The 12,707-nt window shown below is 42.8% G+C and overlaps 1 protein-coding gene across 1 annotated transcript in view; it reads left to right on the forward strand.

The window, feature by feature from the left end:
• Positions 1–575: 575 nt before the first annotated feature.
• Positions 576–12,707, forward strand: part of LOC308157606 (oxysterol-binding protein-related protein 10-like) — a gene marked incomplete at both ends in the record, with an annotated part of 70,111 nt that continues 57,979 nt past the window's right edge. Inside the window, 1 exon segment of the mRNA XM_080531197.1 lies at positions 576–841. Coding sequence (XP_080387323.1) covers positions 576–841 — 266 coding nt within the window.

The following is a 12,707-nucleotide window of genomic DNA, read 5'->3' on the forward strand; positions in this document are numbered from 1 at the left end:
GTTTTCCATGTGTAAAACATATAAATAACACATTAAACCCTAATTCACATTAGAGAGCCGAGTTGAACTGCACTGAGCTGGCCAGGTCACTCATCCACTTTAGTTGCTAATATGTGTTTTGTTTTGTTGTTGGCCGTATATATGCAGAAACATACCACAGTTTACATATTTTTGGAGAAATAACAAACATAGGTGATTGAGGTTGTGGACATGGACAGGTGCTTTTAGCATGCCCTATCGCGTTGTTGTGATGATGTGTAACAAGATTGGACTGAAATATCCGGGGGTTGGTCGAGAGTCGGGAGGGAGTGTCTGCACTGTGATTTCCCCACAGGAAAACGTTGGAAGGAGAGTGTCACGGTGCTAAAACAACCGCAGCAAGGGAGCGAGTCCTTGACACATCACCGAGGAATATGCCAGGTTTCTCGGGCAAAGCGGGACGCTCGAAACACCAGCGAAACATGGATATTGCATATTTAATGCTTTTAATTTAGGTCAGTAGACATACATTGCCCTGTTGACGACGTATGGTCTAGCGAAACCTTCACTGCTGCTCCGTCCGTCCCGTTGCCAGTATGGAGAAGACGCTCTGCAGTCCCCATCCTGGGACAAATCAAACCAACTCTGGTTCTCTTCCATCGGACAGGGGGAATTCAGCCAGAAAGATCGGGCGGACTGGTTCGCACAGCCCCGGCTCAGCTTCGCTCGGTAGCTCGGCTGGCGGAGGAGGCAGTCGGGGAGGTTTATTGCAGACCAGCATGAATCTGCAGCAAGCTCATAAGAGGCAGTTAGAAGGAGTATTGAGTAAATACACAAACCTATTACAAGGATGGCAGAACAGGTAAGCGCTTCATATTAATTACGAGGTCTATTAACTGCCTTGTCATACCAGTGTCCATCGGTGCGTGGAATTTTTTTCCTCCACCGTCCACGTTGCACAGCAAACGTCAGCTTTGTTGCGTGTAGTAAATCAAACAGTTGTGAAATATGTGTTTTTTATTACTGTTTTATTTAAGATACACAATCACATTTTGCTTTAGTATTTGGAGTTTTCCGTTGGCACATATATCAATGTCCTTGACCGCAGTTATGATTCATAACCCTCTCATCCACAAATGGGATATTGACATTTAAACATTGTAACAGTATGTCGACAGTCACAGTCGTGCGTATTGGGAAACAGTGGCCCGTACAGGATTTGTCATCATTAGTAGGCCCAGCGGACACATTTCATTTGTCTTGTTATGGCCCAGTTAGGGCGCAGAGACACGTTGGCAGACCACTAATGCAATAAGCTTGTCAAGAGTTGTGAAGTCCAACCGCCTGGAAGTTTTCACTCTGACACAGATCAGCATGGGGGTTGTTATTATGGACGGGTAACGGGTTGTTATTATGGACGACTGACCAGACTCAACTGATGCACATGGAGAGGTGGAGAGAGTATGGACTATGGAGGAGTCAAGGTGTATGGTCAAAGAGCTTTAACAAATGTGTTTATTTATCCACGTTATATTTTGAATGACAGCGCGTGGCACCATAAAGGTGTTAGCATTGTAGGTAAACAGTGACTGATTGTGAAATCAAACCTCAATCGATAAAAATAAAACATATCATGACAACATATTGAATCGCCACACGCCAGAGATGGAGTACAGGTTTGTTTACGCTAAACAGTTACAGTATATGGTGTGGCCCAATGTAGTCATACCACTGCAGAAACAAGGTGAGAGAGAGTGTGTGCTGAACAGAACAGCGTGCATCGAGAGAGTACTATGTCTATGTTGTATGGTCCAGGCAGGTAGGCTACTAGCCAGTGTGCGTGGGAGGATGGTCGGGTGGGTGTAGGGGTGCAGCAGATAGCCAGAACAGCAGCAGCAGCTAAGGTGATAGACATCCAGAGAGACCCAGTTAGGATGGCTTCTTTCCCAAGACTGCTTTACCACCCTCTGCCTGCATCAGGCTGGCAGCACCTGTGTGTGTGTGCACATGCCTGTGTGTGTCTTTCTCTTTGTATTTCTGTGTGTGTGTGTGTGTGTGTGTGTGTTTGTGTGTGTGTGCACATGCCTGTGTGTGTCTTTCTCTTTGTATTTCTGTGTGTGTGTGTGTGTGTGTGTGTGTGTTTGTGTGTGTGCACAATGCCTGTGTGTGTCTTTCTCTTTGTATGTATGTATGTATGTGTGTGTGTGTGTGTGTGTGTGTGCACATGCCTGTGTGTGTCTTTCTCTTTGTATTTCTGTGTGTGTGTGTGTGTGTGTGTGTGTGTGTGTGTGTGTGCCAGCCCCAGGCCCATACACTGCAGTGACAGATGCCAGGTACCTGAGCTGGTACAGATGGTATTCCTTTAGAGAGGTGAAGCTGGGATGTTATTGATTAATGGCAATCCAAACCATACAGTAGTTGTTGTTATTGAAAGGGGGTATGACCTTTTAACACTATCTGTCTCTCTCTCTCATTTCAAAAGGTTAGGTTGTGTAAGCAGGTGAAGTCGGCAAGTATGCCTGTTTATCTGTAGGCTATTCTCTCTTAGAGATTAATAACTATGGTGAATTACTTGTACAATAACTAAATCCTTATTTCCTCAATAAGTAAAAAAAAAACTACAGTGGTGGTGTAATAAAGGAGACTAATGTTTGTTGTTTTAAGTTGATGGTACTCAATTTGTTGCTAAGTGATTAAGGCTGGACAGCTTGGCTTTCAAGGATAAATTATCTTCGGTTCATTAAGCTGGGTGGGTGCCTTGGCTGATGACCCAAATGTGTAGAGAGACAGGTACAGTCAAAACCAGCCCAGGATATCATAATAAAACCCTGTTATTCCCAAACTCAAATCCATAACAACACCACCATCTTGTTTTTTTTTCTTCAGTCAAAGGAAACGAGTGCTTACCTTTCTGAACCAGAGCATTGATGTAGGCTGTACTTACGTACTTGCAACAGGCAAATAAGGATGTCATCTTAGATGAAAGCTTGGCCTGGGGACTATTATTCTATGTTACATGTGACGGCAGTATTTTTCAGCTAGATGCATCATCCATAGTTGAAAGGGAACATTTTTATATAGGATCCTCTATTCTCTCCGTTTCCCTCTTGACAGTATTATTTGTGACCACAGCTGGTGAAAGCGGGAACAAGTCGGTAACCGACCAAATGTTCAGACTTTTATTCTGAAAAATGTAAATAAATGTCAACGTTGTTGAAAATCTATGACACACTCGTTAGTCAAGCCAAGATATTGCAATGCAATAGATTCGATTACTCACCGAATCCATTGTATTGCCATGTTTTGGCTTGACTAGCGAGTGTGTCATTTCCAACAACGCTGAAAGTTCAGAATAAAAGTCAGAACGGTCCATCGGTTGGCGACTTGTTCCTAGTTTCACCAGCTATATAGATATTTTTTCCTCAAAACACAATGTTTTTATATAAAGACTTAACTGTCCTGCACTATTTCCTCCCTCACCAGAGATATGTTTCCCCTGAACATGGTTGTACTGAGACAGTTGGATGTAGTGTGTTTGACATTTGGATTCAGGTACTCAGTGGAGACAGATTCTTGTCTAGTGACCAGAGTTGGCACTGAAAATGAAAAAAAGCTGAGAAGCTGAAAATGTCAGAAAGTATATTGCTTTCAGAAAACATCCTCTGACATATCCTCCAAGAAGCTGACACACACAACAACTGTAACTATTTTGAACCAACAACCTTCCGTGTCTACTGTTTAGGTGAACCTTAAGCGCCTTTCCTTGATCCTTGTAGTCCTCTGTGGCTCAGTTGGTTGAGCATGGCGCTAACAACGCTTAGGCTGTGGATTTGATCTCCACTAGGATCATATACTGAAAATATATGCACTCACTCACTGCAATGTAAATTGCTTTGGATAACAGCGTCAGCTAAACGGCATATATTATTGTCCTTGGTTTCATAGGTCTTAAGTTAACTCTTCACTTCCTTCTCAAAATGTATTGGAAGAGAAGATCCAAGTCTGCCCCCCCGCCGCTCCCCCCATGCCTCCTTGGACCTTCTCCTCCAATGCGATTTGAAAAGAGACAAGGAGAGAGGACACAAGAAATGTAAATGTAAATTTGAGATTGATGTGTCTAGAAATGCCAAGGAATGTAAGGCTCAGACCGTGCTGGAGTAATTGCATTGCCTGCCCTTCACAGTTATGCATTGTTCAATTTGTAAAATCACTCACACACACACACACACACACACACACACACACACACAGTTTGTGTGTGTGTGTGTGTGTGTGTGTGTGTGTGTGTTGGGTCATGACATGTCATGTCAAAATGTGTTGTATGTGTGTGTGTCTGGCTGTTTTTGTGTCAGTGCTTTCTGCATGTTCCCTATGTACCACCTGCCCTGCACCCTGTGTGGCTGTTGCTTTATGATTAATGGGGTGGATGCTCCTCCATTAGGGGTCCCAGTGTCAGGTTTATTTATATAGCACATTTACAACGACAAACAGCCGACCAAAGTGCTTAACAGATAAAACACTAGTAAAAGAAAACAACAAATAAAAATACACAAAAACAAAAACAAGGTGCAATACAGAATATAACAGGTGCAGAAATAAAAGTGCAGAAAAGTGCAGTTGTCGGGAGGCTGGCTCAACTCAGGTCAAAGGCCAGGGAGAAGGTTTTAAAAGCCTCGACGCTCTGGACAGATCTGACGTGGAGGGGGACGCTATTCCAGAGCCTAGGGGCTGCCTTTGCGAAGGCTCTCTCCCCTCTAGTTTTGAGCCTGGTCCTAGGGACCTCCAGCAGCAGCTGGTCAGCTGATCTTAGGGCTCCGAATGGGGTAAATGGTAAATGGACTGCACTTATATAGCGCCTTTATCCAAAGCGCTTTACAACGGCCTCTCATTCATCCATTCACACACACACACACCAATGGCGGCAAGCTAGGGTGCTGGCCCGCTCACTGGGAGCAATTTTGGGGTTCAGAGTCTTGCCCAAGGACACTTCGACATGTGGCCAGCCAGGGCTCGAACCGCCGATCTGCCAACCTTGCGATCATTAGACAGTGACTCTACCTCACACACACATACACACACACACACACACACACACACACAGGGATCTCATTGTTAGGATTAATGTATGTACAGTATCACACAGGGTGGGTCCCCTGTGCCAAACTAATTCTTCTCAATGCAAAGTATTGGATGAGGTGCCAAGACAACAGCAGAGCCAGCCAAGATGTTCCTGAGGCTGCTATTCTACCCATAATGCTGCTGCAGTGCACCTGCAACAAGGGGAGGAGAATATAGATGATGGTGGCTTTCTGGCTTGCAGGCATACAGCCTAAAGCTGCTGAGCCAGCTGCATATATTCCACTGTACTGTCATCTGTACAGTACCAGTCAAAAGTGTGGACACACTTCCCCATTCAATTGAATTGTATGTCTTGTGTGTTTAACCAAGTAAGGCCCAGGTAAGACCCAGAATGTTGGCCATCTTTGGCCACTAGACAACGATGTGTCTCCACTGAGGGAACGTCTAGAAGTCACGTGCCTGCCTGCAAAAAAATAAATAAATCCAAATCTCAAACACACTACATCCCATGATCTGAGTACTGCCATGTTCAAGGGAAACAGATCTGTCGTGAGGAAGGAAATAGCGCTGGCATTTCAAGTCCTTGTCTAAAAACATTGCGTACAAATATTTGGTACTTGATCCATTATGGCACATCAAATAATGTACTGTCAAAGAGGGAAGGGAGAGAGGTGGGGTATCCTATGTGAAAATATTCCCTTCACCTGCTGACGATGCATCTAGTCATTGAAAGGGAACCCTCTTTTTGCAAGGGTGACCTTGCAAACATCTATATTCTGACATTGTGTTTCAGTATTTCTTCAGTATTACTGTGTCACCTGAGCACCAAGTTGTGTCTTTGAAGTAGAACAGGGGGTGCGTGCGGTGGCTCAAGGCTGGTTGCCACGGTTACGACTGACAGGCGGTGGTGATCTGAGCTCTTTTGAAAACATAAACGGATACAAAAATATATCCCGGTTCACGGCACACGATATGGCCTGTAACTTGGCTCCGTGTACTCCGATATACTCAATATGTGACGGCAGCTGGTGTGATTGGGTTTGGAATGGGCCTTGTTTATTCCTGTTTGTTCGTATATAAAAGTGAGAGTCCCTCTGTGAGTACCAATGTCTATAATGAACGGGCTGGGAGGTGTCAGCGCAAACACACTCAGACAAAACTGTTAATAATAATAGTGTACTATGCAAGTACAGGATTTTTAACTGTCTACTGTTTGCAACAACTCTGTTCAAAACCATGTCTTCGTGAGATTTCACTCCAGACTTGTACTTAACATTTTCTATGAAAATATACATCATTAATGTCTAATTATGTACAGTGAGTAACAATTAATTTAGTCATCATGGTTTCTCTACATTTGGCAAAACATGCTAATTTTCCTCATCCTCCGCAACACAATTCTCATCCTCCGCAACACAATTCTCACTTACCGCAACAATTTAATGCCAGTTGCGGTAGAGAGAACTTCTGTTTCACTAATGAGAATTTAATCATACTATATTTTAAATGCATATAAATAATCTATATGTTATGTTCTTTCAGGTTTTCCACATCATTTTGAAAATGTGAGGTTTCAATGAAATATGAAAAACATTAGGTTGTAGATTGCGGAAGGTGTTGCGGTAATGAGAAAAATCTGTCGAAATTAGCTAAAAGTTATAATTAAAAAAATTATATTATTTCAGAGTTTCAAGTAACTGTGCATGACTGTTAATAATCCATTAAAAAACATTTGAAAAGATATCAGCTTACCTAATGGTCTTGAAGTTTTCAGAGTGTAATGAGAATTCTACGGACTTGTTTAGCAAAATATGCTAAAAAAAGGTGTTAAATTGCCAGTAAATGTTTTTAAATTAACATTTATAATTACTTCAGACCTTGTTATAAATGGCTAAAAAGGAAATTTGTTGATGCAAGACTTTTTTCATGTTTGAAATCTTTGAAACCAAGATTTCATGAGAATCACCCCTGTAGGCATACGCTTGGGAAACGCTTCAACCCAGGTCTCAGACTAGGTCTCTCAACACACGCGTGTGTTCACCTCTGTTTCGCTAGTTCTATGATGAGCCTATATCTGGGTTATAGGCATGGAGGTATGGAGGTTCTATTTCCAGGGAGCCTGTGAGGCAAGAATCACTCCTCTGCAGATGTGCCTCCTGGAGATGGGCATGCTGCTAATGCTTTGCAGAGCTCCATTGATCAAAGCTGTGTGTGTGTGTGTGTGTGTGTGTGTGTGTGTGTGTGTGTGTGTGTGTGTCGGAAAAGGAGGTGGGAACCATGGGCCTAAGTAGCTCTGGTTTTCCAAAATAGAGCACACTCTGGTTCAATTACACTCCTTCTGGCCTTCATCAACAATTTCCATTTGTTCACCGACTTGGGATTAGAGTTAATGCTTTATACAGCACAATGTCTCCTGAGTTTCATGTGTAGAGAAATAACGACTTGGTATAATAACGACTTGGTATAAAAACGACGTCTATTTGACACAAAAGTATGTATGGACACGACGGTCACACCTTTATGGAAACTTTAGGAATCATAATCGCTTAAGTTCTATCAGTCCTTTGGCCTGACAGGAACTAGTTTTTTTTTGTATTAGTCTGGCAACATGTTGTCCAGGTTTCCTCACACTGTGGTGGATTTCTGCCAATACTCGGCAGGCAGGGGGGGGGGAGGGGGGACCCAAATTCTGCTGATGCACTCTCTTTCCCTCTGCGTGGTCAATGATATTATCATTAGGAAATGGCCTGCTATCTGTTTATGTGGAAGAATGTGCTACTGTCAGCACTTTGGATAGCATCACCACAACAGAGCCGTTGGTGGTAAACTGGATGTAATACCACTGCTCACCACTTGGGTTCCAGGGTTGCCAGAATGTTAGCAATGGATTCCAGGGTTGCCAGGGTTGCAGTAGTTGTTAGCCTGTGGCCCATGTGACCTCTAAGTTTGATGCAGAATTACCATGGTATTACACTGAAACAACGGTGTGTATGTAAGGAATGAGGTTACACCTCAGCCTCATCCATCACTCTGACCAGCAGGTTTATATTCCACCTACAGGCCCAGGATGTATATGTGTTGGGTCAAAAGGTTAATTGCTTAGGTGCTTGGTTAAGTGCTCTGTGCTGACTGGAACCGGAATGAAGAACTGACACAGGTGTAAGCATTCTCCCGTTGTGTGTGTGTGTGTGTGTGTGTGTGTGTGTGTGTGTGTGTGTGTGTGTGTGTGTGTGTGTGTGTGTGTGTGTGTGTGGGTTCATGGGATAATGTCTAATGTGAAGGACACAGCTTTCTCCCGTTATATCTGCAGAATGTACAGTGAAACTCTGCTGACAAACAAATTACATTGAGGCAATGCATATTTGTGGCCTGTGGCTGGTCTCACAAGGTTGACTGTGGCTTTATGAGTTGAATACATAACATTCCTTTTTGAAAAACTGCATATGTAGGCCTTTATGACGTGCTGTGCAGCACTGTCTTTGTTAAGACTATCACAAACAATATTGTTCTGCAATATTATTACATTAGTTGTACGATATTGAATATCAAATCAGACTTTCTTTTTTTGTCACAAAGTGCTGAACAACAGAAACACCCGGTACAGTAAAAACATAAATAAAACGACACGAAAAGTAAGATACAGAAAAACACCCCTGTCGGGAAGAAAACAGTGGCAAGCAAAAACTTCCTAGGTTAGCAGCAGGAAGAAACTTTGAGAGGCTTCAAGTGGGTCCCATCCTCCTCTGACTGGTGAACTGCTGGCTAAACAAAAACAACAGTCAACTACGAATCTGTGATGTCAACTGATAGAATGTGTGATGTCAACTGATAGAATGTGTGATGTAGGGGTGTAACGGATCACCTAACTCACGGATCGGATCGTGTCACGGTTTTTGAGTCACGGATCGGATCATTTTTCGGATCAACACAAAACATTTTTGTTTTTATAAAAACTGCTTTTTCCTTGAATTCTGTAAAAACACCACTTTTACTATGTGACAAAAACCAACAACATTCAAGATGTCAAAACTGGTAATATAGATATATATACATACATATATATATAATATATATATAACATATTCTACACTCAAACATTACATAATTATACTGAAATACACTCAATTTAAATGATAGGAGAGAGGGAGGAGGTGCCTGGTTGCAGCAGTGAATCACATGGCTCTTTAAAGCAGATGAATAAACATGTTTTATGCCACTTTTAACTAAATAATAAAGTGAACCCTTATTTTGAACATGGTATGAAAAAAATGCCTACATTATCAGAAGTTGTCGAGCTACCTTTTTCGTGCCTCCCGTCATAGTTGACAGAGAAGCCAAAGTGCTCCCATACATGGGATTTAAATGACGAGGGAGGCATTTCGAGTACTTCTCCGCCGAACAACGTAACATGATACACTTGGGCCGCGTTCGTAAATTCGCTTTGAGAGCGCCGGAGCGCACACTGGGTCCGACGTCATAAAGGGACCAAGTCATTTGATTGGACAAGAGGCGTTCCTTGAACGCTGATCAGATTCCAGAGCGGATTTACGAACGCAGCCTTGTTGTTGTGGATTCCCAGCTTCACGTGTAGTGAGCAAACAACAGATTATTTTTCTTTCGCATTATCAACCTATCATTGCGCTTTAGAGTAAAACAAAGCCCGCAACTGTCGCGTCTATCTTTTCATGGCAACTCTACATTGTGATTTACAAGAGATATTAAGTAAGATATTAAGTAATATTATTACTTGTTAACAGTGATACAGTATATAGGTTTGCTTCTCTGTCCACTTTATCCAAGCTAGACCCCCTGTATCATTCGGTTCTAAGATACATCACCAATAGTGCCTTCAGGACCCATCACTGTACACTGTATAGTCTGGTTGGATGGCCATCTCTTTCTGTCAGAAGGCTCCAACACTGGTACACTCTTGTGTTTAAAATCATCTCTGGCTTCTTACCGAATTATCTGGGCCTGAAGTTCATCCCTATACCGAGTGGCTCGGGTCTCAGGTCTCGTAGATGGCTACAATACAAGGTGCCACTTATCATGAACAATGTTGGAAGGGCAAGCTTGTCTTATTATGGCCCTTGATCTTGGAATGACCTACAGACTACTTTTAAATTAGAGGCCCTTATTTCCATAAGTATCTTCAAGCGTAGATTAAAGGATGTGGTCACCGCTCGCTGTACCTGCTTTGGTTAGACTTCTCAATGTTTTAATCACCTTGTAAATACCCCTACCATTGTTTGTCTATTGTATTGTTGCCACTGTCTTATGTCCTGTCTTGTTATCTGAACTGTTTTTTAAGCTACTATTTTGACCCTGTCTTGGCCAGGTCTCTCTTGTAAAAGAGGTTTTAATCTCAATGTGACTTCCTGGTAAAATAAAGGTAAAAATAAATAAAATAAAATGCAATTGATCCGCGGTACACACGCGTTCCGAACCGTGGAGGGCGATCCGAACGGATCACGGAATTTCCGTGATCCGTTACACCCCTAGTGTGATGTCAACTGATAGCATGTGTGATGTCAACTGATAGAATGTGTGATGTCAACTGATAGAATGTGTGATGTCAACTGATAGCATGTGTGATGTCAACTGATAGAATGTGTGATGTCAACTGATAGAATGTGTGATGTCAACTGATAGAATGTGTGATTTCAACTGATAGCATGTGTGATGTCAACTGATAGAATCTGTGATGTCAACTGATAGAATGTGTGATGTCAACTGATAGAATGTGTGATGTCAACTGATAGAATGTGTGATGTCGAGAGAGAGAGAGAGAGAGAGAGAGAGAGAGAGAGAGAATGCCCCTGTGCAAAGAAAGTACCATATGAAACAATGAAATGGGACAAAAGCATATGAACAGAATAGGTTCGACTCTGATTATGAGCCTATGAAAGAGGGCAACCAGCCACTCTCTATCTCTCTCTATCTCTCTCTCTCTCTGGTGTTTCCAGTAGCCGTGTGCAGGATTGCGTTGCTTGTGTCTGTGGGTGGTATTGACCTGCGAGCACTCTGCTGCATGTCGTGTTCCAACACCAGGTCAATCTCACTGTCTCTCTTAACGTCCATGGAAACAGCCTATCGATCCCCAGGGAGGGAACCTCTGGTTAACAACAGGGTTCAGGGTTTACATGGACATAATAGGGCTGCACGATTAATCGATTTTAAATCGAAATCGCGATTTGAAATGACGCGATTAGCTAATCGCAAAGCCTGCGATTTGCCTGCGATTATTTTATTTTTATTTATTTTTTGCCATTTAGCAGACGCTTTTTTAATCCAAAGCGATTTACAATTACGAATTACAGGGACATTCCCCCTGGAGTAACTGAGGGCTAAGTGCCCTCACAACCTTCCGATCACAAGTCCAACTCACTATGTGTTTCTCAACCCTCTCCTCGGGGCGCCCCAGCCGCTCCACATATTTGATCTGTTCCACCACCAGCACACCTGATTCAACTAATCAAGTCCAAATCATAATTGCTTTGGATTTGGATTGCGTTGAATTAGTTGTGCTGGTGGTGGAACAGATCAAATATGTGGAGCGGCTGGGGCGCCCCGAGGAGAGGGTTGAGAAACACCACTACCCGTATGGGATACGTCATACAGCGCGTCGGATTCAACGTCAATGAACGTCAACGTCAATGAACGTCAAAAAAAAAGACACTTGTTGAGAGAAACAAAATGGTGTGGCTGTTTAAAAAAAACATAAATAAATATGTTGTCCCAATTCATATCTTTTAAGTTCTCATCCTTGCATTAGAATTAGAGCAGTTAATAGTTTGATGGTATCATGTGGTAATGCTCTCTGAAAATAGGTGATAGATAGATTCATCCAATCACCTGCCAAGTATTTTTTGAAAGTACCTGCCCTTTTCCAAACAGCTTCCAATTAAGCTTTCCTAGATGGTTGTGTGAAACAAACCACCTGAGTCAGGTTAGTAATGCTCCATCACATGTTTTAATCTGAAGCTTGATTTTAAAGCAACCCAACTTTAAAGCAACCCAATGTAAGTTTAGTTCTTTCACTCGTAGCTCGGGCTGTGGGGGTGCTAGAGGAGGGAGCCTCTAAGTCCCCTGAAGACGTACAAACAAACTGCACGTTGATACGACCTTCCTAGCCGGAGATATGGCCACACTTTACAAAAACTCCCATCTTTTTTTTTTTTTTTTTTTTTTTGCTATTTAAAAAAATAATAATCGCAAATTAATCGCAATCGCGATATCTGTCCAAATAATCGCAATTCGATTTTTTCCCCCAAATCGTGCAGCCCTAGGACATAAGGCACGGAGAGGCAGGCCAACCCACCCAAAAGACTGGCTGGTGTCTCTGTCTGTCTGTCTGTCTGTCTGTCTGTCTGTCTGTGTGGCTTTGTTTTGACAAGCTAACCTCACTCACTGATGATTGGTGTTGCCCCATATAGCCAGGACTGAAGTTTGTGTGTGGGTGTGGTGGGTGTGGTGTGTGTGGTGTGTGTGGTGTGTGTGTGTGTGTGTGTGAGATTCAATTAAGGGGTGAGAGATTCATTAATCACAGAGGTTACCAACCTGCCTGGGGCTGTTTAGTGGAAGTGCGATTCACCTGCTCCTCTCCACCTACAGCCGGCAATACACACACACACACACACACACACACA

Source organism: Nansenia antarctica (assembly GCF_963989245.1).
Source record: "Nansenia antarctica genome assembly, chromosome: 5".
Taxonomy (NCBI): Eukaryota; Metazoa; Chordata; class Actinopteri; order Argentiniformes; family Microstomatidae; genus Nansenia; species Nansenia antarctica.